The sequence below is a fragment of the Periophthalmus magnuspinnatus genome, chromosome 17 (genome assembly GCF_009829125.3).
Source record: "Periophthalmus magnuspinnatus isolate fPerMag1 chromosome 17, fPerMag1.2.pri, whole genome shotgun sequence".
In the NCBI taxonomy this organism is placed as follows: domain Eukaryota; kingdom Metazoa; phylum Chordata; class Actinopteri; order Gobiiformes; family Gobiidae; genus Periophthalmus; species Periophthalmus magnuspinnatus.
In genome coordinates, this window is record NC_047142.1 from 1,348,884 (window position 1) to 1,376,441 (window position 27,558).

At 45.1% G+C, this 27,558-nt stretch overlaps 2 protein-coding genes across 2 annotated transcripts; one reads left to right on the forward strand and one right to left on the reverse strand.

Moving 5' to 3' along the window:
- Nucleotides 1-170: 170 nt before the first annotated feature.
- dnai4 (dynein axonemal intermediate chain 4) lies at nt 171-13,004 on the reverse strand. Its single transcript, XM_033982770.1, has 17 exons — nt 12,952-13,004; nt 12,714-12,840; nt 11,685-11,851; nt 11,189-11,295; nt 10,730-10,886; nt 9,662-9,801; nt 9,064-9,225; nt 8,402-8,575; nt 7,125-7,261; nt 6,604-6,687; nt 6,140-6,294; nt 5,757-5,914; nt 2,060-2,184; nt 1,516-1,614; nt 900-1,126; nt 533-686; nt 171-215 (listed from the first exon to the last, which is right to left on the reverse strand). Exons 1-17 carry the CDS (start codon nt 13,002-13,004, stop codon nt 171-173), a joined length of 2,271 nt encoding a protein of 756 aa, XP_033838661.1.
- A 2,374-nt stretch (nt 13,005-15,378) lies between these two features.
- On the forward strand, nt 15,379-27,439 carry fam151a (family with sequence similarity 151 member A). The gene is made up of 13 exons (XM_055228550.1): nt 15,379-15,425; nt 18,145-18,260; nt 18,961-19,110; nt 20,147-20,296; nt 22,496-22,658; nt 23,483-23,540; nt 24,136-24,204; nt 24,655-24,731; nt 25,072-25,208; nt 25,486-25,638; nt 25,747-25,835; nt 26,615-26,791; nt 27,066-27,439. The coding sequence occupies exons 1-13, from the start codon at nt 15,394-15,396 to the stop codon at nt 27,378-27,380; spliced, it is 1,686 nt and encodes a 561-aa protein (XP_055084525.1). The 5' UTR covers nt 15,379-15,393; the 3' UTR covers nt 27,381-27,439.
- The last annotated feature ends 119 nt before the right edge of the window (nt 27,440-27,558 follow it).

Below are 27,558 nucleotides of genomic sequence, written 5' to 3' on the forward strand. Positions count from 1 at the left end.
AGAATCGGTGTTGAGTATCAAGTCTATTCCTTAGTTTTGAAATGGAGTTTAAAATGTAATAATCGTGAGACTTTCTGTCTCCAGACGCCTTTATGGACAAAGATGGACAAAGTGCTCCTCTGAAAGCTGCATGGTCACACTTATCACACAAACGTCCTGTTTCTGGATCTTCATCTGGAAATAGAAGCGTGGATGATGTCCTCCAACACCTCCACCTGGAACACACCAACACTTTGGTCACTGGAAATGTGCAGTTTATCACAAGTACAACAAACAGATTTTAAAGAGGGAGTATTTACTGTAACACATGTTTAAATCTCCATGTTTTATTTTATCATTTTGAAAATGCTGTATTCACCTAAAACAATGTGTTTCACTGTTTTTTGACGCTCTGCTCGTCAAAAAACAGTCACGACACAATCATAACATCTGTTTGATCAAATACACTTTAGTCGTGCTGTTACCTCTGAGATTTCTCTGAAGTGTAAAGTGCAATACAAATAAAATGTATTATTATTATTATTATTATTACCTGTGGCCCCTCGGTCCCGTACACGTCACGGAGCAGATACACACACACTCGTCCCCCGCTGTCCCCCACCAGAGCACAGTCTGTGTGGGACGTGAAGAGCAGAGACGTCAGGCTGAGCGACGGAGGGGCCGCCAGCGCCACCAGGGGGTCCAAGCTGAAACACACACTTCAATAATCACACGTGTGTGTGTGTGTGTGTATTGTTTTCATTAAAATGTGTTCTTTCCTGAATAGTTTTCTCAGAGCGTCAGGTCACATGGTGTAATAAAAATACTTTGTGTTGAGCTTTTAAACTCGTCACTGGAGAATCAGACTCAGTATCGAGCACAGAGTCGATTCTTTAGTATCAGAGTGGACTTTGCCTCACATGCTGCTCTGGAGGTCCCATATCTCCAGTCCAGTCTCGCTGACGGCTCCAAACACGGCGGCGGCTTTAGGAGACCACTGCACCGCCAGGACGGCCCTGTGACCCGACGACAAGCTCAGAGCAGGAGTCAGACGCTCCTCTGTCCACAACTGCACCGTCCAATCAGAAGAGCAGCTCAGGAACACGCCAGGACACAGAGGACTGTAGGACACGCCCAACACCGGGCCCTGGAACAACCAACACACTGGACAAAACACACTATACACACAACACAATAGACACACAAAACACTGTACACACAACACTCCAGCACACGCCCAACACCAGGCCCTGGAACAACCGACACACTGTACAAAACACACTATACACACAACACTGTACACACAACACACTCTATATAAGGTAGAAAACATGTTTCTACATTTAATCTCAGCTGCACTATCTGCACTTTTCTGAAAGATCCACTTTCCACTTTGTTTTGTTTACAAGTTACATCTGTGGAGAGGTGACTTCTCCCAGAGTTTTTAAAGGTCATTTTAATGCACTGAAAACATCTATACACTTCACACAGAAAACACACACACAGACGCACACATGAAAACACACAAGTACTCACAAAGTGTTTCTTGTACGTGTCCATGTACTGCTGAGTGTTGGAGGAGGAGCATTTGTGAATAAGCCCCTCCCACGTCCCCACCAGGTACACGCCCGACTCCTGCACACACACACACACACACACCGACAGACACACACACACGCAGACACAGTACAACACAAGTGAGGACAAAATGTTACACAAACGTGACTAGTGTCATGATACTAAAACTGCAAACTCAATTTAGTGTGTGATCCTCAGTGTGCAGTAGGTTCATAGTGGTCCATGGTGTGTGTGGGTGTGTGTGTGTGTGTGTGTGTGTACTAGTCCATGTGTCTTACTCTTGTGACAGAGACACATCAGTATAAACAGATTCTGGAAAAGCTTCATTTCTGTCCTGTTGATGTGGCTTTTTTTAGTATCAAAACTTGTTCAAATGAGATTCTAGTCTGGATCCTAGTTTTGATTCTAGTTTTGATTCTAGTTTTAGTCTCATTTAGTGTCTGATTTCCGTCACATGTACATGTTTCGTTACATGTGACTCACTTCTTGAATGATGTTGTACCTTTGGATGGAAGTGGACGCACATTCCCGGGGTCAGCGCTGACAGGATGTTCTCAGGTTTCGTGTCCGTCGTCTTTTCGGTGCTGAGCTTTTTAGCACTTTTGACTCTTTTCAGTTTCATCATGTCTGTAAGAAAAATATATGAGCTCTTAAACACTGAAGTCAGAGTATAACTGTCCTCTGCCTCCAGTAGAGGTCCTGAGGTCCCGAGGTCCCGAGGTCCTGAGGTCCTGGGCCTCTGGTTACACAGGATTATTATCTGTGTTCATTTATTCTCTGCCAAAAAAGTACATTGACACACATCTCGTCACACACGTCTCGTCACACACGTCTCTTCTCTTTTCTTCTATCCATTTACTTATTTAATATTTTATTTCTTAGTCCATTTTCCCCTCCCCGAACCGCCACCTTAACGTGGTGGAGGGGTTTGAGCACCCGAATGATCCTGGGAGCTATGTTGTCGGGGGCTTCATGCCCCTGGTAGGGTCACCCATGGCAAACAGGTCCTGGGAGACGGGTCTGACTAAGAGCGGTTCAGAAGCCTCACATGAAGAAGAAAAGAACAAGGCCAGTTACGTCGCCCGGACCGGCGTTACCGGGGCCCCACCCTGGAGCCAGGCCTGGGGTGGGTGCTCGGCAGCGAGCGCCTGGTGGCCGGGCCTTTCCCCACGGGGCCCGGTCGGGCCCAGCCCGAAGAAACGACGTGGGGCCGTCCTCCCGTGGACCCACCACCTGCGGGAGGAGCCATGAGGGGCGGATGCGGAGAGATCCGGGTAGCAGTCGAAGGCGGGGACCTCGACGACCGGATCTCCGGACATGGAGACTAGCTCTGGGGACATGGAATGTCACCTCGCTGGGGGGGAAGGAGCCTGAGCTTGTGCGGGAGGTTGAGCGTTACCGGCTAGATATAGTCGGCCTCACCTCCACGCACAGCTTGGGCTCTGGAACCCAACTTCTTGAGAGGGGTTGGACTCTCCATTTCTCTGGCGTTGCCCGCGGGGAGCGGCGGCGAGCTGGTGTGGGCTTGCTCATTGCCCCACAGCTCAGCCGCTGCGTGTTGGGGTTCACTCCGGTGAACGAGAGGGTCGCGTCCCTGCGCCTTCGGGTCGGGGACAGGTCTCTCACTGTTGTGTCGGCCTACGGGCCAAACAGCAGTGCAGAGTACCCGGCCTTCTTGGAGTCCCTGGGAGGGGTACTAGACAGTGCACCAACCGGGGACTCCGTTGTTCTCCTGGGGGACTTCAACGCCCATGTGGGTAACGACAGTGACACTTGGAGGGGCCTGATTGGGAGGAACGGCCTCCCCGATCTGAACCCGAGCGGTGTTTTGTTATTGGACTTCTGTGCTAGTCACAGCTTGTCCATAACAAACACCATGTTCGAGCACAAGGGTGTCCATCGGTGCACATGGCACCAGGACACTCTAGGTCGGAGGTCGATGATCGACTTTGTCGTCGTGTCATCTGACCTCCGACCGCGTGTCTTGGACACTCGGGTGAAGAGAGGGGCTGAGCTGTCAACTGATCACCACCTGGTGGTGAGTTGGATCCGCTGGCGGAGGAGGAAGCCGGACAGACCTGGCAGGCCCAAGCGTATTGTGAGGGTCTGCTGGGAACGTCTGGCAGAGCCCTCTGTCAGGGGGGTCTTCAACTCCCACCTCCGGGAGAGCTTCTCCCTGATCCCGGGGGAGGTTGGAGACATGGACTCCGAGTGGGCCATGTTCTCCACCTCTATTGTCGATGCGGCTGCTCGTAGCTGTGGTCGTAAGGTCTGTGGTGCTTGTCGCGGCGGCAATCCCCGAACCCGGTGGTGGACACCGGAAGTTAGGGATGCCGTCAAGCTGAAGAAGGAGTCCTATCGAGCCTTGTTGGCTCGTGGGACTCCTGAGGCAGCTGATGAGTACCGGCAGGCCAAGCGTGCCGCGGCTCGGGCAGTCACAGAGGCAAAAACTCGGGGTTGGGAGGAGTTCGGGGAGGCCATGGAGGAGGACTATCGGACGGCCTCAAAGAGATTCTGGCAAACCGTCCGACGCCTCAGGAGGGGAAAGCAGTGCTTCACCAACACTGTTTACAGTGCGGGTGGAGAGCTGCTGACCTCGACTGGGGATGTTGTCGGGCGGTGGAAGGAATACTTTGAGGATCTCCTCAATCCCACTGTCACGTCTTCCGAGGAGGAAGCAGAATCTGGGGACCCAGGGGCGGACTCGTCCATCACCCTGGCTGAAGTCACTGAGGTGGTTGGCAAGCTCCTCGGTGGCAAGGCTCCGGGGGTGGATGAGATCCGTCCTGAGTACCTCAAGTCTCTGGATGTTGTGGGACTGTCTTGGCTGACACGTCTCTGCAACATCGCGTGGCGGTCGGGGACAGTACCTGTGGAATGGCAGACCGGGGTGGTGGTCCCTCTGTATAAGAAGGGGGACCGGAGGGTGTGTTCCAATTACAGGGGAATCACACTCCTCAGCCTTCCCGGTAAGGTCTATTCCAGGGTGCTGGAGAGGAGAATCCGACCGATAGTCGAACCTCGGATTCAGGAGGAGCAGTGTGGTTTTCGTCCTGGTCGTGGAACACTGGACCAGCTCTATACTCTCCATCGGGTCCTCGAGGGCTCATGGGAGTATGCCCAACCAGTCCACATGTGTTTTGTGGATCTGGAGAAGGCATTCGACCGTGTCCCTCGTGGTGTCCTTTGGGGGGTGCTCTGGGAGTATGGGGTCCGGGGCTCTTTGCTAAGGGCTGTCCGGTCCCTGTATGACCGGAGCAGGAGCTGAAATGAGTTTCCTCCGCAGAGTTTTGTGGATCTGGAGAAGGCATTCGACTGTGTTCAAGTTCAAGTATCTCGGGGTCTTGTTCACGAGTGAGGGAAGGATGGAGCGTGAGATTGACAGGCGGATCGGTGCAGCGTCTGCAGTGATGCGGTCGCTGTATCGGTCCGTTGTGGTAAAGAAGGAGCTGAGCCGGAAGGCGAAGCTCTCGATTTACCGGTCAATCTACGTTCCTACCCTCACCTATGGTCATGAGCTCTGGGTCATGACCGAAAGGACAAGATCGCGGATACAAGCGGCTGAAATGGGCTTCCTCCGCAGAGTGGCCGGGCGCACCCTTAGGGATAGGGTGAGGAGCTCGGTCACACGGGAGGAGCTCGGAGTAGAGCCGCTGCTCCTACACGTTGAGAGGAACCAGCTGAGGTGGCTCGGGATGCCTCCTGGACGCCTCCCTAGGGAGGTGTTCTGGGCATGTCCCACCGGGAGGAGGCCCCGGGGAAGACCCAGGACACGCTGGAGGGACTATGTCTCTCTGGCCTGGGAACGCCTTGGGGTCCCACCGGAGGAGCTGGAGGACGTGTCCGGGGTGAGGGAAGTCTGGGAGTCTCTGCTTAGACTGCTGCCCCCGCGACCCGGCCCCGGATAAGCGGAAGAAAATGGATGGATGGATGGATGGATAGTCCATTTTCACTGCAGATGCAGCAAAACCATCGACCACCTCAGCCTCTCCACCTCCTCCTCTTCACCACCAACAGTCAGAGTAATGTTACTTTAGTACATTTTTTTGGCTACTCTACCCACCTCTGACAGTAGTAACACCTACACTACACTCCAGTAGTACACAGTAGTACACACAGTAGTACACAGTAGTACACACAGTAGTACACAGTAGTACACACAGTAGTACACAGTAGTACACACAGTAGTGTAGTGTCACCTGTACAGTCCAGTCCGTTGTTGGACACAAACCACTTGCAGATCCGTCCGTCTGTTGCGGCGGAGACCAGAGCCTCGTCCTTGTCGTCTCTCAGACCCACGTCCTGCAGGGTCCACTTCACCTGGAGCACTGGGGCCACGTGTTTGTGAGGACACGCCCTGGAACCAAACGAAATGAGCACCAAGTGTTTTAACATTAAACAGATGTAGTCGTTCTATTCGATGTGTGTTATGTGTGTGTTATGTGTGTTATGTGTGTGTTATGTGTGTGTGATCCTCAGTGTGCAGGAGGTTCATAGTGGTCCGTGTGTGTGTGTGTGTGTGTGTGTTTACACTCGACCATGTGTCTTATACTTGTGTCCATGTGTGGGACTGTCCCCTGACCTGCTGTGGAGGACAGAGGTGTTGCTCTGGGGACTGTGGACACTGCAGATCATGACCGTCCCGTCTTCCATCCCCACGGCGAGCTGACACGGGCTTTTCACCGAGAAGTCCAGAGCAGTGACCGGACTGTCACAGGGGACCACTCTCTCCGGCCACTGCAGCGAAAACAAAACAGAAAAACACAACAACTCAAATAGACATCGAAACAAACATCGAAACATTTAAACAAACATCGAAACAATCGAAACATCGAAACAAACATTTAAACAAACATCCAATAAAAACAAACTGTGGAGTCTCTTCTGTTGGTTTCACATTTGGACTAAAATTACTTTATTTATAAATGAAGGAGCTTCTACTGTGTCTATGTAAATCATCATTAATGCTGATATATATATATATATATATATATATACACACACACACACACACACACACACACACACAGTCCTTGTCTGTTGTACCGTCGGGTTCTTGAGGGACCAGCAGCAGATCAGACCTGCAGAGGAGCCGCTCTCTGACGCTCCATAACCCACAGCCAACAGATCCTACACACAACACAACAGAGTGAGTTATTATTCACAGACTGAGGCCTGACACACACGAGCAGCAGGTACAGCCCCGCCCACAGGGGGCGCCAATGAGCCACTGCCATTAAAACAATATAAACGTACAGTAGTTTTTCTTCAGTAACGATTGGAAAGTCCAGGTCTGAAATGATCCAAATGATTCTAGTGAAGGTGGAGTTTAAAAACACAGTGGAGCACTTCCTGTATCACCACATGATGACATCACAAGGTGGAACAGAGTGTTTTCAGTTTGAGAGAAGAGCTCAGTCTAAATCTGCTGGTTTGTGTGTTAAACATGTGAGAATGAAACAAAACACACTCCAGGTCTGTGTGTGACGAGGAAACGACACAAGAACAGAGTAATATGGGCGCTTTAATAATAAAGTTCTGTGTTGCGTGCTTCTTCGTGCACATACCGGGTTGTTCTTGTTCCAGACCAGGCTGTTGACCCTGCGGCCCAGAGTCAGGTCACAGGAGAAGGACCAGAGGTGGACCAGAGCTGGACCTGAGGCCTCAGGAGACGTCTGAGGAGCTGCACACGGAGAGTCTGGGTCTGCAGCAGAGTCAGGTTCACAGCTTTAAACAGAACATGTTGTGCTTATTGATACTTAGAGGCTCATGTCATCAACATTGTCCCTGGGGGTGTGGTGCTAACTGGAGGCACTGCTCTGTCTGAAGCTCTGTTAGACTTAATCTGAGCTTTGTTTTAACACAATCTGACCAGAAAGAACTGACTTATCTGAACTACAACAGGTGAGCTGATTAAACAAGTCCCTCACATAAACTTACAGTCACAAGCTAGCATTATCATTAGCATTAGCATTAGCCAACAGTTTTTCAGTGAGTCACTTTCACCTTTTTGTGTAAAATCAAACTCTTGAACTGGACCATGAGCTCAGACTGACCACAGGCTCCTGGACATCAGCTCTTTAAATCACTTTTGTATTTTTTCTTGAGTTTTCAGATAATCATAAAACTTTCTGACATCAGTGTTCTAATGTGTGCATTGTTTCTCCGTGGTAAATGCTGAACATTCCATCATAGAGATACATGTAGAACATCCCCAGTGTGATGTCACTGTAAAGTATTAACTGTGTTCTTGAAATGCTTTTTTAAAACATAAAAAGGTGACTGTCAGTAGCTGGTGTGTTATAAAATGAATAGATTAGAGCGTTAGATTATTGTCTCAAATATTTTTGTTCTTATTTCGCAGCTTTTACCACAAAATGCAGGACGTAAAGAGCATTTATCTCGACAAGAACATAGAAAAAACAGCTCTTTTAACAAATAAATGAAATACAAACATGACTTTACAGCTGCTCTGACTCACATCCGATACTGCTGTTCGATACCAACATTTAAACTCCATTTCAATACTAAGGAATAGACTCAATACTCGATACCGATTCTGACACAACGATGATAAAATATACAACAATATACTGTGTACTACCCTGTTTGGTCCTGGTTCAGTCTTGGTTTAGTCCAGCAGGTTCATAGTGGTCCGTGTGTGTGTGTGTGTGTTTATACTAGCCTGTGTGTCTTATACTTGTGAAGTATAAGTATAAACAGATTCAGGAAAGGTTCATTTCTGTCAGTGGGACTTTTTCAGTATCGATACTTTACCAACGATGTAGTTTAAATACTAGTTTTCATGTGCATTAGTGTCAGATTGTTCCGAGGGCCGTGGTACCTGGTAGGACGGGCAGCAGTCTGTAGGCCGCCAGTTTGTCCTGCAGAGTGTTGGCCACGAGGCTCCTCTCCATCACCATCAGACTGTGGAGCAGCGTGTCCCCGCTCAGGAGAGACTGCACCTCAGCCTCACTCACACACACCTCCAGGTCCCTCATGGAGCTCGTGGCGCTCTCTGAACACACGAGGGGATAGTAATAATAATAATAATAATAATAATACACCAGACTTATTTACCGCTGTTTTGGACATTCAAAGACTCTTTACAAACAATGCCAGAGTGAACAGCAGACGGTAGAGTAGCCAAAAAGTAAGAGTTACTTCAAACGTTACTTCAAAATAATATCACTCAAGTAGAAGTACAAAGTAGTGGTCCAAGAAATGACTCAAGTAAAAGTAATTTGGGAAAAGTACCACTAAAGTAAGAGAAACTTAAAGAGTAACATCTGATTTATAATTTTGGTGAATGTGACAAAACATGAAATAAGTCACAAAAATGATCCAAACTAAATGTGAAGAAACACAAATGTTCATTTTGTTAAAGCTCCAGACACTTTAGACTCACAGAGAGAAGAGGAACTGCACTTTTACTCCAGTGAAGTAATGTTACTCTTACTCGAGTACAACTTGTCTCTTTTGTCTGTAGATGGAGGAGTGCGTTACCTGTCCCACTGGAGCTCCCCAGAGAGGCACTGTGCTCGGCCCCACTGGAGGTCAGGAGCCCCTCTGCCCCCTGGTGGTCAGGCTCTGTCTCTGCTCCCACTGCCCCCTCCTGCTCCAGACCAGACAGTGAGTCAAACATCTCCCAGGTGGAAACAAACGTACCTGAGGATCGGACAAGACGTAAGCACACATGGAAAACACCACCACACAGCACTCTCCATCTGTCTGTTCAAACAAACAACATCATCAGTGAATATTTAGCTACGGAAAACTGGATACCTGCATTGAAAATCTAATCTTCAAATGAGGATCGAAACTAGATACTCATTTGAACAAGTATTGAAACAAAACAGTGTTATTTTGTGTTTTTTTACCTTTACACTTTGAATAAACAACTGTAGTATTTGTAAAATCTCTGCATGAATCTTTCTTTCCCCTGGTTATCACCTGTCTCTGGTCTCCTCTGGGCCTCACCTGTCTCTGTGGTGTCTCCTCTGGGCCTCACCTGTCTCTGTGGTGTCTCCTCTGGGCCTCACCTGTCTCTGTGGTGTCTCCTCTGGGCCTCACCTGTCTCTGTGGTGTCTCCTCTGGGTCTCACCTGTCTCTGTGGTGGTCACACTGTCGCTCTGGGTCAGTTTGTGTTTGTTCTGAGGGTGCAGAGTCTGTGCCGATCGCTCTGTGTACTTCTCGTTGCCAGGTCTGTTCTTGCAGATCTCAGTGTACGTCTTATTCTTCTCCCTGGACACACACACGTCACACGTCACATGTCACACACACGTCACGTCACATGTAGGACCACAGCGCGTTTTAATGCTGATGTTGTATTTTGTGGTAACGTCTTCTTTGTGCAAACTGGGTAAATCTGCAGGTTTCTGGTCAAACACGCCTAAGTGACGTCACAAAACACTGCCCTGACCACGGCCAGGTGTTTCACAAACACCTGGCTGTGGAGGCGGAGTTTCAACTGTGGACACCTGTTGTTTCTCAAACTGTGGGACATGTGGAACAGGTGGGACAGGAGCTCCTTCAGTCTGTGAGTTTGTCTCATTTTCTGTCCTCCTTTGGATCATTTCTGTTTTGGACTCCACTTTTGGACCTGGGTTAGTCCTGGATTAGTAGAATCGTCCTGTTAAAGATCTCGTTTAAATATGGTGGTACCCAGAAAGTTGATTTGTTTCTTTGGTGGTACTTGGTGTAAATAGTTTGAGAGCCGCTGTGTTTGACCAGTCACACTGTCCAGACCCTCCTCCCCCCTCCTCCCCCCTCACTCTCCCCTTTAGTCCTCCAGACCCCGCCTCTCCTACCCTGTCAATCAAACCTGTTGCTAACGCTAACAGGAGCGACCTCGAGGAAAGAAGGACCTGATTTGTCTGTTATTAATGTTCATATGTTGATTTACAGACACAATAGTGAAATAAAAAGGTTAGCTATGTCCATTTATATATATATATATATATATATATATATATATATAATATATATAATATATATATATATACAGTATATGATTTAGCCCTACTTTAAAACCTCTCATACTGAGGACAGTAAGGACAGACAGATGAGGACAGGTGAGGACAGGTGAGGACAGGTGAGGACAGGTGAGGACAGTGAGGACAGGGAGGACAGGTGAGGACAGGTGAGGACAGGTGAGGACAGGTGAGCTCACGTGATGCTCTGAGCGTCTTCTGCCTCAGTGGACACATATATGGACGGCAGGTCGAGCAGTGACACTGTGTCCGTCTCTGTGAGGTCCACGTTCAGCAGGTCGTCCAGACTCTGTCCTGTCGTCTCCTCCTTCACTGGAGGCTTCTTAGTCTGAACGTCTGAAATATTTAAGAATTACACAATTAAGAATAAAGATAAGACAAACCTTTGTTTGTCCCACAACGTGGAAATTACAGTGTTGCAACGTAAAGTTCAAGAACAGCAGGAGAATAAGAACATGTACTAAAAAAACAACTGATAAATGATGTTATAAAGATTTAAGGTAGAATAAACCTCACTCCATCCTGTGAGCAGAGCACAGCTATAAGACCTTATGTTTGAGTATGTCACATGACACTAAACAGCTCAGGTGAACATCACAGACAGCAGCAGGAGGACAGACCTGTGGAAACACTCAGACCTGGTATTTGGACCAGCAGGTCTCGTCTGGAGAAACCTTCTTCTGTTTCAAGGTTCACAGAATCTATGGACGACTGACTGGAGAATTTACTGCTGCTTAAAATGGACCTGGACAAGACAAAACACACAAAACTTAAATCAGACAAGCCTATAGAGACTTATGGTCAAACTTAAATTATATGGAAAATAAGTAGTAAACACAAAATACTTTCTGAAGTTAGTATGTTTGGGTTCACGTGTTTGTTCTAACGTGATGCCAGGGGAGAATCTTGGACACATTTGTGTGATTTTCTGCATTTTGGTGGGTTTTAAATGAGTTACTTCAATAAAAAACATTTTTTTACTGTGATGATTAAGTAACAGGAGCAATCAAGGTTGGAGACACTGTCAAGGACAGAATATATATTTTCCAGGACATCTGAACGTTTTCTCATTTTCCATGTTGGGAAAATAGGCCAAGGACACGTGGGAACTCTGTCTGGTGTAGCCCCACTCACCTGGAGAAGGGCAGGCTGTAGCTGCTGCCTGTGGAGGTCATCTGCTCCAGACTGAGCCCGGCCGAGATCTCATCCAGAAACAAGCGACTGCTTTTGGGGGGCCCCGCTCCACTCTCCCCCTGGTGGAGAGGCTGGGGAGTGACATCATTCCCCTCTTCATCAAACACCTGCACAGAGTTACAGAGGGGACAGTGCTTCTCTGAGGAGTTTTCAGAAATACATAATTCAAGTGGGAATAAACACATAAACTCAGCCACAGTCACATTTCAAACAGCCCCAAGTCCAACCTGGAGGGGTCATGTCCCACCTGTGACACACCTGCCACAGGAAGCTGCACATAGACCTCGTTTGTACTAAAACTGCAAAGAACGACAAGGACTATGAACAAGACAATACTAAGTGAACCATAACTGTCCATGTGAAACCTGAGTCTGAATAACTGAGGCTGATCATGACTCTGAGCATGAAACCATAATATTAATAAGTAGATCAATTAGATATGATTAGATTAAGATTAAGTGAGATAAGTTCTTATTATATCCATGGTCAGTGTTGGGAAGTAACTGAACCATGTGCTGGAAATACATATTCTGAATACTCATTTTGAGTAAGTGTATTCTGGTACTTTTTCATTTAGTAGTATTCAGAAAACATTTATGTAAATGAATTCACAACAGACAGAGCAACAAAAACACAGTTTGTGATTAAATGTCATGTTTTTACACTATAATATAGAGCCACTGTGTAAAAGTATTCAGGGTATTCACAACACAGTACTCTGATGAACCATGTGACAGAACACAGGACAAAATACACTGTTTTCTGTGACTAATTATATCCTTAAATTATTCTATTATTCTTCTTCACCACTGTCAATAAGTTATAATAAGTATATAATGAGTACATAATGAGTATATAATGAGTACATAATGAGTATATAAATGAGTATATAATGAGTACATAGTGAGTATATAAATGAGTATAGAATGAGTACATAATGAGTACATAAATGACGTGGCTGTGTTGTACCCGCACGTGTTGCCTGGAGGGGGCGCTCTTGTCCAGGAGTTTACTGCCCGCTCCGAGGCTCCTCCTGCTCCCGGTGAGTCTGCTGCCCGTGAGTCTGCTCTGGGACACGGACACGGTCCTCGACGAGCTGCGCCAGAACAAGAGACGGCAGAGTGTTAGCATGAGCGTTAGCATGAGCGTTAGCATGTAGCGTTAGCATGTAGCGTTAGCTTGTAGATTTAGTACAGATGTGACGTACGGCCTGAGCACGAGTTTCTTCCTCCGCTCGTCTCGTCCCGGGGCGGTGGACATGTTTAAAGCCGCTCTGTGGACTCAGGAGGTGGTTCCCTAGCAACGAGACGCGAGGGTCTCCCTAGCAACGAGACACGTGGTGCTGCTACAGACTGATCATTACTTTATTTTACAGCACAATTCATATACAAGTGTTTTACAGAATAAGAAAGACATTAAAATCACAATACAACAAATTAAAACATAAATCATCATAAAATGAACATTAAAATGGAAAAGTCCAAAATAAAACTCTTTCAGTCACAGCAGATGAACAGAACTGAGCCTGAATTTAAACATGTCAAAGTCGAGTCCTGTCTCACATCTTCAGGAAGAAAGTGTCAGGTTTAAACTGCACAAAACTCAAACACTGATTCACCTGGTTTAGTCCTGGTTTAGTCCTGGTTTAGTCCTGGTTTAGTCCTGGTTTAGTCCTGGTTTAGTCCTGGTTTAGTCCTGGTTTAGTCCTGGTTTAGTCCTGACTCTGGGACCAGCAGTGTGAATAATAATAATAATAATTATTATTATTATTATAATACAAATGTTGTTTTATTTTTAAAGGTTCATGTGGCACGGCGCCTGAATGTTTCCATGGAAACAGAAAGTTAAATAAAAACTTCAGGAAACTCCAAATAGAATAAATTTTATGCGATACAGTGGATAATTAAAGCCAAAGGAACATTTCCATGGAGACAAGCAGGAAAAGCCCAAATAAGAGTCAGGTTTATGGAGATGCGAGCCCGCTCACAGTAAGGACACATCTTTTACTGTGCAAAAAAACAAACAAAAAATCATGCTTTTTGTTTTGTTTACAGGTGTTTGCATCATCCCCGCTGGTTTACAGGTGTAGAATCCAGAGAAGCTATTTCAAGATTCTTCATTTCGAGGTGAAACGGGGACTGTACCGACATGGACTGAAAGGAAACTCTGCAGGAAGAGGACATGACTCCAAAAGAAACAGAAAAAACACAGAGGATAGTTTGTAACAGGGACAAAGAGCTTCATGTTTGGAGACATGTCCTGTGTCTGAACAAACTGAAACTGAACTGTTTGACCATAATGAGCCTCGTTATGTTTGGAGGAAAAAGGCCTGAGAAACACCATCCCAACTGTGAAACACGGGGGTGGCTGCATCGTGTCGTGGGGCTGTTTTGCTGCAGGAGGGACTGGTGCACTTCACAAAACAGATGCATCAGGAGGAAAGAACATTATGTGAAAAAACTGAAGCAACATCTCAACACATCAGCAGGAAGTTAAAGCAACAAATGTGTCTTCAAATGGACAATGACCTGAAGGATAACAAATAGGCTTAAGGATAACAAAGAGGTTTGAGGATGACAAAGAGGTTTAAGGATAACAAAGTGACTTAAGGATGACAAAGAGGCTTAAGGATGACAAAGAGGTTTAAGGATAACAAAGTGACTTAAGGATAACAAAGAGGCTTAAGGATAACAAAGAGGTTTGAGGATGACAAAGAGGTTTAAGGATAACAAAGTGACTTAAGGATGACAAAGAGGCTTAAGGATAACAAAGTCAATGTTTTGGAGTGTCCATCACAAAGTCCTGATCTCAGTCCTGTTGAAAATGTATGAACAGACCTGAAAAGGCCTGTGCGAGTGAGACGGACACAAACTGGACTCAGTTACACCAGTTCTGTCTGGATGAATGGGACAAAACTCCAGACAACTATTGTGAGAAGTTTATAGGAGGAACTCAAAACATTTGACCCAAGTCACACAGTTTAAAGACAATGGGACAAATACTAATGAAATGTGTGTATGATTTTTGTCTCTAATTAAACATAAATACAGAACAACAAAAATAAAGCTGTTTGTCATAATATGTAATAATAATACACTATAATATAATGCAACTCTGTAAAAGTATTCAGAGTATTCACAACACAGTACTCTGATTGGACCATGTATCAGAATATGTTACAAAATACAGTTTAGTTTGTGTATTCTGGGTCTGAGTATTAGAGTATTTTGTAACTAAACACATTTTCAGAGTATTCTTCTACCACTATAATGTGTCATATTTACATTGTAATTGCAAATGTTCATTAAGATACAGTGTCCCTGTCAAATGAAGAAATAAATAAACACAGGGTGGCTGGGCGCTCCCTGAGAGATGGGGCGAGGAGCTCAGTGACACAGGAGGAGCTCGGAGTAGAGCCGTTGCTCCGAACATGGATGGAAAACCACTTTAAACATAATCCGTTGAGTATTTTCTTGTGTAAATCCTGTTACAGTCTGCCAGGGCTTTGTCAAACACCTTACATGATAACAGCTGTTGTGTGTGTGACCTTTGACCTGTGTCCAGAGTCCAGGGCTGATAGAGCTGTTATCTGACCAGAGGATCTACATGAGCTTCAGATCAGAGTCAGAGCAGATCATCTGCAAACACAATGGAGAAGGAGGACAAACACACTGCAGACAGGTAACACAATTATATGAATAATCAACATGAATTTACCAGTGTACGAAATCAGAAGATTTATGATGTGCTGGATAATGTTCATTTATGTATTTTTTATTTTGAGTGTTTCTCATGTCTGATATATAACCCAACCAGTGATGGAAGAATACTCTGAAAATGTATTCATTTAAATAGAGAATACTGCAGTCAGTGTTCTGGTCCAATCAGAGTACTGTGTTGTGAATATTCTGAATACTTTTACACAGAGTTGCGTTATATTATAGTGTAAAAACATGAACAGCCTTATTTTTGTTGTTCTGCATTTATTTATTGTTTAATTAGAGAGACTGCCTGACCACAAGAGCTGTGTTTGTTTATTCTCACTAAAATTCTGCAGTTCAAACATAAAACTACATGATCAAGTACTGTCATGTATTACTCTGAACATCTGTATTCTCAGTTCTTGTATTCGGGTATTTCCTGATATAAAACAGTCACAGAATTCTGCCGTAGCCGAGTCAGAACATTATAGAACTAGACAGTGGATAGTTTTTATTATCCGTGACATTATTCATCAAAGAGTACAAAAAGAGTAAGAAAACCTTATTTACATTATTACATATTTGTGTTTACCAAAAGATTTATACTATTTCACTTTTAAAATAGATTTGGTCTGTTTTCATCATGTTTCTGATGTCTCACAAGGAATAGTGTCTGTACAAGGAAAAAACTGTGTGTATGTGACCCAGACTGCACTCACAAGACTCCACCTGCAGGGGGAGTTCATGCAAAAACTACAAACGATACAAGGGAAATGTGTGAGTCCAGATGTGCTGGAGTGTGTGGAGTGTGTGGAGTGTGTGGAGTGCGTGGAGTGCGTGGAGTGCGTGGAGTGTGTGGAGTGTGTGGAGTGTGTGGAGTGTGCTGGAGTGTGCTGGAGTGTGCTGGAGTGTGCGGAGTGTGCGGAGTGTGCGGAGTGTGCGGAGTGTGCGGAGTGTGCGGAGTGTGTGCTGTGTGTGGAGTGTGTGGAGTGTGTGGAGTGTGTGTGGAGTGTGTGTGGAGTGTGTGGAGTGTGTGGAGTGTGTGGAGTGTGTGGAGTGTGTGCTGTGTGTGGAGTGTGTGGAGTGTGTGGAGTGTGTGGAGTGTGTGGAGTGTGTGGAGTGTGTGGAGTGTGTGCTGTGTGTGGAGTGTGTGGAGTGTGTGGAGTGTGTGGAGTGTGTGCTGTGTGTGGAGTGTGTGGAGTGTGTGGAGTGTGTGCTGTTGCCTCTTACCACATCAGTGTTGCTCATGACGCAGAGTCTGTTGGACACTGCAGCTCAGATGTTCAGATCAAACAGAAGGAGCCTGTCTGTATAAGACAGTTTCAGTGTTGGGTTTTATATTAACATCATTGCAATATATAAATAAACTCTAGATGCACATCACAATGGTACACATAATTCATAAATGCACAATATTAATACATTAACTACTCAAAGTGTTTGTAAAAGTCCTTCAGCTGCTTAGCGGCTAATCACAAACTACAGGATATTCAGACAGAAGCTGCATTAAACTGGGTCTAATTCACATGTGGCTCACATTTTAAATACTTAAACTGCCAGAATGAGCCATTAAAACAGAGACTGTATGTGCCAAAACACGACAGGTAACGTGAGCATTTCACATTCACTGTAGCTAGCGCCGTTTAGCATTAGCATGTTAGCATTAGCATGTTAGCATGTACAGAGTGTAAATGTATAATTATTTATATTAACAGATTTACAGGCTGTTATCTTCCCTTTAGTTTGTGCGCGTGTCGTCACATTAAAATGAATGTGATAAATAAATAAATTAGACTCACAGAGAAGAGGAAAACACTTTTACTCCAGGAACAGGACAGTTACTGCAATACAAATATTACTCAAGTAAAAGCAGAGCTGTTCATCACGTCCAAGGCATTTTGTGTCGATTACGTCCCGTCATCCAGTCACATGACTAATATACAGGACAGTCAGGTCACACCTGACCCCGAGGTCACATCATGTCGCTGCATAAACAAGCGTGAGTTTAACCCTATATCCTCGGGTCCTCTCGTCGCAGATGGAGCAGGTTGCGGACTTTCAGCAGCGTAACTCCGCCTGTGCTTCATGTAAATTCAAACGGCGTCTCAAAGTGGAGACATGGGGCTGTATAAATATTTTACGTCATTACATTAATCTGCCTCTGTTGTCCTGTGCAGTAAATTCTGATACTTCGTTTAACATGATTTTTATGGCTATATAAAAAGACAAAACCGTAATCAACATGATTATCTCTTATCACTTTCAAACGAAAAATGTAATTTTACTCCTGTTTGTCAGAAGCTTCTGCCCGAACTCTGCATCACTGATTCTGTTCAGTGTCAGAGCAGAAATCATCATCCAAGTCATTATGAACATGTGAGAAGTTCAGTTGTTGTGCAGTTTTATCTCATGTACATCAAAATACACTGTACATGTAAGAATTCATAATACATTTACAAATAAATATATGTTTCACATTTTTGTATTAGGTGGTAGATCTTTTTAAAAGTAGCTCACAAACTGAAAAAGTCTGAGCAGCCCTGAGTAAAAGTATGCTGATAGAAAAGTACAATTTCTTTAAAAAGTTACTTGAGTAAAGTACTCCCTCTGACCATTTGCTTATATATTTGAAATTTACAGTGACCTGAGTAAATGTACCTGATCATTTATATTTTAAATATTTAAACGTGTTTGTCCAGGACACAGGACATGTGTCTGTCCCGGCAGCAGCTCGTCATCGTCTGTGTCACATCTGGACTCGTGCTTCTGTCGGTCGCCATCATCGTCCCTTTGGTTCTGCTCTTGGGGAAAACAGGTTTGCTCCCATCATGCACTGCACAAAATTCAAATGAGTCAAATTAATGTTTTATTATAATATATTTTGCCTTTTGCTCCCTGTCGACCTGGGGTTTGGATGTTTATGAACTGATATTTTGCCTTGTCTTTCCATTTTAATGTTTGTCTGGCGCCCTCTCCTGGCAGCCATGGGGAGTGAAGAATATTTAAAAGGCAAATTAGCAGCACAGCTATTGTCACCATGTAAAAATGAGGTTATTTCAGTGTTTCAGAGCAACTCCAGTGACATACACCAGTCACCGTCTCATTTAATGTGTTTTTTTCTGTATTTTTTCTACTTTGAACATTTTATAAACCCACAGAATCAAATACAGTAAGTAAAAAGTGAAATAACTCAACTAAATATATATTTGTACCCATTGTTTGCTTTGTCAAAAAATATTAGTTTCATTTTACTGATTTTACTGATTTTGCAGTTTAGGTTTGGTTTTATGGTTAACAGTTCTGGGATTATTTACATATGTCAAAGACTCAAATTATAAACTTCAACTAAATTAAAAACTAGAAAGAGCTTTGCAGGATTTTTGTTAAACCTTAAATATAATTACGCTAACTCTATAATTATGTTAACTGTTTTAGCACATCAAGTTAACAAAAGGAACAAAGGATGTTCAAATACAGTTTGACGGTTTTGTAACTCCAGCCTTCTGTCCAATCAGATCCCAGCGTTCCAGATCTCTCGTTTTCCACTGGTGGAGACATGTTGGACTTCCTGGTTCAGTCTGGTGACATCAGCAAACGTGACGCACTGTTGGCGACATGGTTCCACCGAGCGAACGGCAAAGAGGAGATGAACAGGGCGCTGGCAAGTAAGAACGTGTGGATTTATGACACCGACGTTTACACAAGTGCAGCTTTAAACACACACTCTGCTCTGCGTCCTCGTCACAAACAGACCTTCAGCTGTGTTTTGTTTCATTCACACATGATTGAGTTCTTCTCTCAAACTGAAAACGCTCTGTTCCACCTTGTGATGTCATCATGTGGTGATACAGGAAGTGCTCCGCTGTGTTTTTAAACTCCACACACCTTCATTTATAGAATCATTTGGATCATTTCAGTCCTGGAGTTGTCACTTATCTCGACTGAACTGAAGGTAAAAGGAGCTGTTCACTTGAAAACTACCACTTGATGACATCACAAGGTGGAACAGAGCGTTTACTAGTGACTCAAACATGTGTGAATGAAACAAAACACAACTCCAGGTCTGTTTTTGAGGAGGAAACATCATTAGACATGGATTAAAGCTGCAAGAGTCAGTTTTGTGCGATACAGGACCTAAAGTTCTTTAAAGCTGCACTATGTAACATTCAGGTTGAGAGTCCGCCTCTGCTTATTGCTTTGCCTATGATGTTCCACAGTAAACTTTACTGTCTCCAGGAAGATCTGTAAGTATCAAGCTTAGGCCAAGTTACAGGTCAGATCTGCACAGAGGCGACCCCCCAAAGGAAAAGTCCCTGTTTCATTTTGAGCAATAAAAACTTGAACAACAAAGAACAAATGCAAAATTGCTATTTTAATGTTATACTGTGGAACATTCCAGGCAAGCAATAACATCTCCCCGGAAACAAGCAGAAATGTTTCATAGTTCACCTTTACTTTTTTTTTGTTTGCTATTTTGCATGTAGGCGATTGTTAATATTCAAGGAGCTATGTCGTTTTTTTCTGGTGGAGGGTCGTTAAGTAATAAAAGCAAGAAAGATAAGTTTAATTCCACTACGGAACATTCCAGGCAGAGTAGTAACAGGTGAGCAGGCGTCAGGCTCCGGAAAAAAGTAACATAAGTCCAGCTTTGAATTTGAAAGAAAGAAAGTCGCAGTAAAAGTAAAACCCTGTTCTCTGCAGGTGACGCGATGATCCTGGAGGCTGATGTCACTCTACACGGATTTGGAACAGCCAATCAGAAGCCAGTCCCCATTATGGCCCACCCCCCCAACGTGACGAGTGACAACACGCTGGACCAATGGCTGGACGCGGTGCTGGAGTCCAGGAAAGGTACTGCTGCGTTTCAGACGAGATCACAGGAATCTATAAAACGATGTTATTTAATAAAGATGGAGCGGCTCAGACTCATGTTAAATCAGACGAGTTCTGCAAAAGCAACTTTAACCACGTTAGAGCCGTTTGTCTTCATTGATTTATTTATTTATTTTCTTAATCGTTGATACTCGTAGGATTCTGCGGCGTCGCGTCGTCATTTTGGCGCAAATGTAAAGAAAACGTGCTGCTCTAGTGTGATCTGTCCATAGGGGGCGCTACAGCATGCGGCGCTTTGTTGTGATGACGTTTACGGCGACGTCGGCTCCACTGGACACTGCAGTTTAAGTTGAAATCAGCTGGAGTGTTTCTTTTATTCAGTGGTTTTAGATGAATATTGTGATTTAAAATGTGTAAATTATAACAGAATGAACCACAGACATGAGAACCATAGAGACACAATAGATCCACTTTAAATCATTATGTCGTTATCTCGTTGTGTCGTTATGTCATTATGTCGTTATCTCGTTGTGTCGTTATCTCGTTGTGTCGTTATCTCGTTGTGTCGTTATCTCGTTGTGTCGTTATCTCGTTGTGTCGTTATCTCGTTATCTCGTGTCGTTGTGTCGTTATCTCGTTGTGTCGTTATCTCGTGTCGTTATCTCGTGTCGTTATCTCGTTGTCGTTGTGCCGTTATCTCGTTGTGCCGTTATCTCGTTGTGTCGTTATCTCGTTGTGTCGTTATCTCGTTGTGTCGTTATCTCGTTGTCGTTGTGTCGTTATCTCGTTGTGTCGTTATCTCGTTGTGTCGTTATCTCGTTGTGTCGTTATCTCGTTGTGTCGTTATCTCGTTGTGTCGTTGTGTCGTTATCTCGTTGTGTCGTCATCTCGTTGCGTCGTTATCTCGTTGTGTCATTATCTCGTCGTGTCGTTGTGTTGTGTCGTTATCTCGTTGTGTCGTCATCTCGTTGTGTCGTCATCTCGTTGTGTCGTTATCTCGTTGTGTCGTTATCTCGTTGTGTCGTTATCTCGTTGTGTCGTTATCTCGTGTCGTTATCTCGTTGTGTCGTTATCTCGTTGTGTCGTCATCTCGTTGCGTCGTTATCTCGTTGTGTCATTATCTCATCGTGTCGTTGTGTTGTTATCTCGTTGTGTTGTGTCGTTATCTCGTTGTGTCGTCATCTCGTTGTGTCGTTATCTCGTTGTGTCGTTGTGTCGTTATCTCGTTGTGTCGTTATCTCGTTGTGTCGTTATCTCGTTGTGTCGTTATCTCGTTGTGTCGTTATCTCGTTGTGTCGTCATCTCGTTGTGTCGTTATCTCGTTGTGTCGTTGTGTCGTTATCTCGTTGTGTCGTTATCTCGTTGTGTCGTTATCTCGTTGTGTTGTGTCGTTATCTTGTTGTGTCGTTATCTCGTTGTGTCGTCATGTCGCTGTGTCGTTATCTCGTTGTGTCGTTATCTCGTTGTGTTGTTGTGTCGTTATCTCGTTGTGTCGTTATCTCGTTGTGTCGTTGTGTCATTATCTCGTTGTGTCGTTGTGTCGCTGTGTCGTTATCTCGTTGTGTCGTTATCTCGTTGTGTCGTTATCTCGTTGTGTCGTTGTGTCGTTATCTCGTTGTGTCGTTATCTCGTTGTGTCGTTATCTCGTTGTGTTGTGTCGTTATCTTGTTGTGTCGTTATCTCGTTGTGTCGTCATGTCGCTGTGTCGTTATCTCGTTGTGTCGTTATCTCGTTGTGTTGTTGTGTCGTTATCTCGTTGTGTCGTTATCTCGTTGTGTCGTTGTGTCATTATCTCGTTGTGTCGTTGTGTCGCTGTGACGTGGCTCCTCTTCAGCCTGAGTTCCTGATTAGCATTATCTCGTCTTGCCTGAGGACACTTGTGTGAACAGCTGCTGGATTAATACTTATCCCGTACTACAGCTTTAAGTGTCAACCAATACCAGAGATTGAAAACAGCATTTACCTTTAAACAAAAATAAAATTAGATACAACTGATCCAAATGTTTACGAAGCATCGATTTATCTGTCAAATAACCACACAACAACTTTGTATAAATAAAAGTTCAAACATTCTGAGACTTTATTACGTCGATGTAAATGTCCAAACAGGATCGGCTCGGTGCGTCCCTCGTGCGTCTTATTGTGTCTTGTTTCGTACCGTGTCAGATCTGTGGACGTGTGGGCAGACTCATGTGTATCTTACCGTTCGGTTTGCAGGGATCAAGTTGGATTTTAAGTCGCTGGCGTCCGTGGGTCTGTCCCTGTCCCTGCTGAGTCAGAAGAACAGCACCCGAGGGATCCGCAGACCGGTGTGGCTCAACGCAGACGTCCTCAAGGACCCCCTGGTGCCCGGGTTCATCCCCACGGTCAACGGGACACAGTAAGACACGGGCTCACACTCTGTTTATGTTCTACAGTCAGAGGTTTAGAGATTTCACTCAAAAACATGAGGCTTTAAATCAGACCTGTTGAGCTTGTGTCTCTATGGTTCTCATGTCTGTGGATCATTCTGATTTAATTTACACATTTTAAATCACAATATTCATCTAAAACCACTGAATAAAAGAAACAAGTCTGTTGATTCTGCATTAGAAAACTGCACTGTAAACATCATCACAAAGCGCCGCATGCTGTTGGCGCCCCCTATGGACAGCAAAATGACCACGCAACACTGCCAAATCCTACAAGTATCACCCATTAAGAAAATAAAATTACAGAACAAAGTAAGCACGGAGCAGTAAGTGCAGCCGGCGTCTTGAAAATAAGCGATTGCTCAAACATGAATCACTCCAAAAACAGAGGGACCTGGACACAGGACAAAGCCTCTGTGAGACAAAGACGCTCAAGTCAAACACATCTACTCACTGGAGGAGACAAAATGGTGAGGAGCGGATGAAAAACCAGACTTCTTCTACTGTAGGTGATGAGGGAAACTGGATCCAGGTGTGTCATCTGTCAGCTCAGGTAAGACCACGCCCAGGGGAGGAGACAAGAGGGAGACAGGGACAGGGAGGAGCCTCACGTCGAGAGACAACAACTAGAACACGGATAAAAGCTGAGACCAGGTCAAAGTATCTGAATGTCCAGAGTTAAGAAAATCCTCCAGACTCTGTGCAGTTTATAATCTCACGACGTATTGAATCATTCAGACATAGAATATTATATAAATGTTACAGTTGTGTTTTCTTACTCATTTTGTTGCAGGTTCCTGGAGCTGGTTCAGGAGAAGTTTCCAGATGTCACTTTGTCTCTTGGATGGATGGTAAGAGACACACAGAGACACACAGAGACACACAGAGACAAACAGAGAGACACAGAGACACACACAGACACACAGAGACACACACAGACACACAGAGACACACAGAGACACACAGAGACACCAGACACTGAAACATGTGCAGCTTCAGCAGAAAATACAGAAGGTTCAGCTTCAAACCAAAGGCTGTTGTTGTAAAATAAAGTACACAATGTGTTTGTGTGTTCTCTCTGTGTCTGTGTGGAGTTTGCATGTTCTCTCTGTGTGTCTGTGTGGAGTTTGTGTGTTCTCTCTGTGTCTGTGTGGAGTTTGCATGTTCTCTCTGTACAATAGGTCAAATCCTTCAGGCCGAGGCTCTACTCAGGATCTCGGCAAAAACAGAAAATGAATTTCCCTCATGAGGGATTAATAAAGTAAACATGAACCTAAATGCTCCCAGTGACTGTGATATTATCATATCTATAAGATCATAAAGTACTGAAGTACAGCAGAGCGTCTGTTTTCATAAACCGCCAGAGCGAGAGATAAAACTTCACACTTGTGGTAGAATCTGTCATATGTCGAGAGGAAACACTCGTGATGTTTGTGCTGTGTGCAGGTTCTCGGGATCTACAACAGAGCCATGATGGAGGAGATGTACGCCATCGTGAAGGACCTCCCACAGAAGGTCAAAGGTCACACACTGTCATCTCACACTGTGATCACACGCTGAGTCTGTGATGAGTCTGTGATGAGGCTGAGTCTGTGATGAGGCTGAGTCTGTGATGAGGCTGTGATGAGTCTGAGTCTGTGATGAGTCCGAGTCTGTGATGAGTCCGAGTCTGTGATGAGTCCGAGTCTGTGATGAGTCCGAGTCTGTGATGAGGCTGAGTCTGTGATGAGTCTGTGATGAGTCTGAGTCTGTGATGAGGCCGAGTCTGTGATGAGGCCGAGTCTGTGATGAGGCCGAGTCTGTGATGAGTCTGAGTCTGTGATGAGGCCGAGTCTGTGATGAGTCTGAGTCTGTGATGAGGCCGAGTCTGTGATGAGGCTGAGTCTGTGCTGAGGCTGCACTGCCTCCTCCTGACCTGCAGGGGGAGATACAGCATCATAATCTTTTATATGATGTGTGTGTCAGGTGACCTTTCCCATCCAGTCCCTGTACGTGCGTCGGGGGTGGCCTCACATCAGCTGGCTCCTCAGTCAGTCCTCCAGGTCAGCCACATCTGTGATATTTACACCAGTCAAAGGGTTTTCTTTATTTTTACTACTTTCTTTTACAAACATCAAGACATCAAATATATAAAGTACGATATATTATTATAATTATTATAATTTCTTGACCAAGCAAAGGCTGGAGGATTTGAGGAAGTGAATATACAAAAAACAAAACAAAAACAACTTTAAACAAGCACCTTATTTTTTCATTAAGACTGAGTTTGATGTTTCTTGTGCTGCAGTATTGAGTGTGATATATGGATGTGATGATACTAAAACCTCAAACTCTACTTCAACTCTAAGGATCAGTACGTAACACGATGCCTTTGCTGTGCAGGTTCAGTCTGACTCTGTGGCAGGGCTCGACCTCTCCCACTGTGGACGACCTCCTGTTTGTGAGGGACAACAGTCACCCAGCGAGAGTCTACTACGACATCTATGAACCCACACTGATCCACTTTAAACAGGCTGTGGGTAAGAGCTGGACCCACACGGACCCACACGGACCCACACTTGCATAATATGTCAGTTTTGCACATGAACACTTCTAATGCAGATTTTCTTATTTCAAAAGCCACATTTTTTGTAACATTTTTTAAAACTCAGAGTAGGACACATCACGTCACAGCCGCGCTCTGTGTGGAGTAAAATAATCCAGATCTGTCCGTGTGTTTGTTTCTGACCTGTTCTGTGTCCTGTGGTTCTTGTACAGACTGCTTTGCTTTTTCTTTTGCTGTTTTCTGTGTGACAGAGGAGCAGGGCAGACTGAGGAGGTTCTACCCTGGAGGAGACCTGCTCCACTTCCTCTCTGGTTCCCACACAGAGCGTTCTGACCGGGGCAGGAGCCTGAGCGTTCCCCTGGTCACTGTGACTGACCGCGCCTCTCTGTCAGCTGCTCTCAGGGGTCTGTATGATGTGTCCAGCCTCACTCTCATCAGGCCGATCGTGTGAATCCTCTCGCAGACGGAGCTTGAACAGTTTTGTAATCTGAGTGTGTGTGTTCCTCTCGCAGACGGAGCAGGGGGGATGCTGGTTCTCCGTGTGCGGGATGTGGGATCCCCTTTGGAGGCAGGACACAGCTCCGAGACCCTCACACTCGAGGTACTAACGCCACTGTCCCAACAGACGTCACATGGGTCATTCAGATTGGACATGTGCGTTTTGTGAGTCTGGAGCAGTGACAGGACCAGGCCAAAGGACGGACAGAACAAAGCAGAGGACGGTCATGACCCGGAGCCTCTGTGTGTCTGTGTCTCAAACGTAGAGCGTAAATGAGCCTTTAGAATTCTCACGGAGTATTTTTAAAACATGTTGTATTGACCTTATTCGGCCCCGCCCCCTTTAGTCGTAAACGTGACAAAACGACGCTTTCTTTAGGAGGCTCTTCTGGTTCAGTGAGAATCATTCACTTCAATGGAAAATTTGGGGAAAGTTTTGCAGCTAAAATCTGATCTGATCTGTGGAGATGGGCCCCGGGCAAAGTAATACAACCTGAACAGCCACGCCCGGAGAAAAGTGAATAACTGCACAGATTTCCTGGTTGGACGTATAAATCGTGAGAGATAAATAACGGCTCCATAAACTTTTAGATCAGTTTTGTTTTATTTTATTTTTGATTAAATAAAATAAATGGCTCTGCTCTGGTATCGGCTGATATCACATATCAACAGATACTTAAAGCTCGTTCAGACTCACCTGTGGCTCTCACCTGTGGCTCTCACCTGTGGCTCTCACCTGTCACACGCTCCTGTCACACGCTCCTGTCACACACTCCTGTCACACACTCCTGTCTTTCAGTACACTTAAACACCACTCTGACCTGTGGCTCTCATGACGGCTCCTCCGGCGGCTCTCATGACGGCTCCTCTCGTGTCTTGCAGGACGTCCTGGATGTCCTGAGCCTGCAGCCTGGTGCTCTGTGGGGGCTGTACTTGAGGCTGGGGGCCCCTGGGCTCCTGGGGGCCACTCTCTCGTCTCTGCTGCAGTTCTACAGCTCAGAGCGGCTCTACAGACCAGTGTGGATCGGCATGGACCCAAACGACTCCTGCAGCACACAGGTACGGCCCATAGGGGGAGCCTGGAGTCTGCTCTTATTAAGAAAAAGTCCACACATTTGACTGAAGTAAGAGTAATGTTACTTCAAAATAATATTACTCAAGTGGAAGTACAAAGTAGTAGTCCAAGTAAGAGTAATTTAAAGAGTAAATATCAAGACGTAATATCTGATTTATAATTTGAAGTCAGTTTATTCTGACGGACATGAAATAAATCACCACATTTGAAAAGGACAGAGATGAGAGTAAATCTGAGTAACGTCTCTGTTTCCCTCAGGAGTTTGTGTCTGCTGTGGAGCAGCTGTTTCCTCACTGCACTATAGTCCTGAACGAGGCCGGCCCCGCCCACAGCCTGTCCCACAGCCTGTCCCACAGCCTGTCCCAGAGCCTGTCCCAGAGCCTGTCCCAGAGACTGGCCGTGCACCTGTCGTCTCTGCACTTGTCGTCTCTGGAGCTCCACGCTGCTCTCAGAGGACTGGACTCTTATGACGTGATCCTGGAGACAGAGCAGAGGACGACAGCACTCACACTGATACAGAAACACAACGATGACTTCAAGAATAACGTCTATGTCATGTCCCAACAGTCGTAACAGGAGTGAGGGACGTGTGTAGAAATGTCAATAATCATGTAAATATTCAAAATGACGACCTCATGTATATATCATGTTCAAGTGAAAGATTAAATAAAAACACAAATACAGGATGTTTAAGCTTTGCACAAACTTCTGCTGTTGTCTGGTGTTTAAAGGTTTGTCCAAATGTAAATCT

What these genes read in the sequence shown, in the direction of transcription:
- dnai4 (XM_033982770.1), bottom strand. Translation starts at nt 13,004, where the DNA reads ATGTCCACCGCCCCGGGACGAGACGAGCGGAGGAAGAAACTCGTGCTC. An exon ending in ACACGTACAAGAAACACTTT is followed by an intron (nt 1,127 to 1,515) that starts GTGAGTACTTGT and finishes TGGTTGTTCCAG; the next exon opens with GGCCCGGTGTTGGGCGTGTC. An exon ending in TGGGACCTCCAGAGCAGCAT is followed by an intron (nt 687 to 899) that starts GTGAGGCAAAGT and finishes TGTGTGTTTCAG; the next exon opens with CTTGGACCCCCTGGTGGCGC.
- fam151a (XM_055228550.1), top strand. Translation starts at nt 15,394, where the DNA reads ATGGAGAAGGAGGACAAACACACTGCAGACAG. An exon ending in CCACTTTAAACAGGCTGTGG is followed by an intron (nt 25,209 to 25,485) that starts GTAAGAGCTGGA and finishes TCTGTGTGACAG; the next exon opens with AGGAGCAGGGCAGACTGAGG. An exon ending in CCGAGACCCTCACACTCGAG is followed by an intron (nt 25,836 to 26,614) that starts GTACTAACGCCA and finishes CGTGTCTTGCAG; the next exon opens with GACGTCCTGGATGTCCTGAG.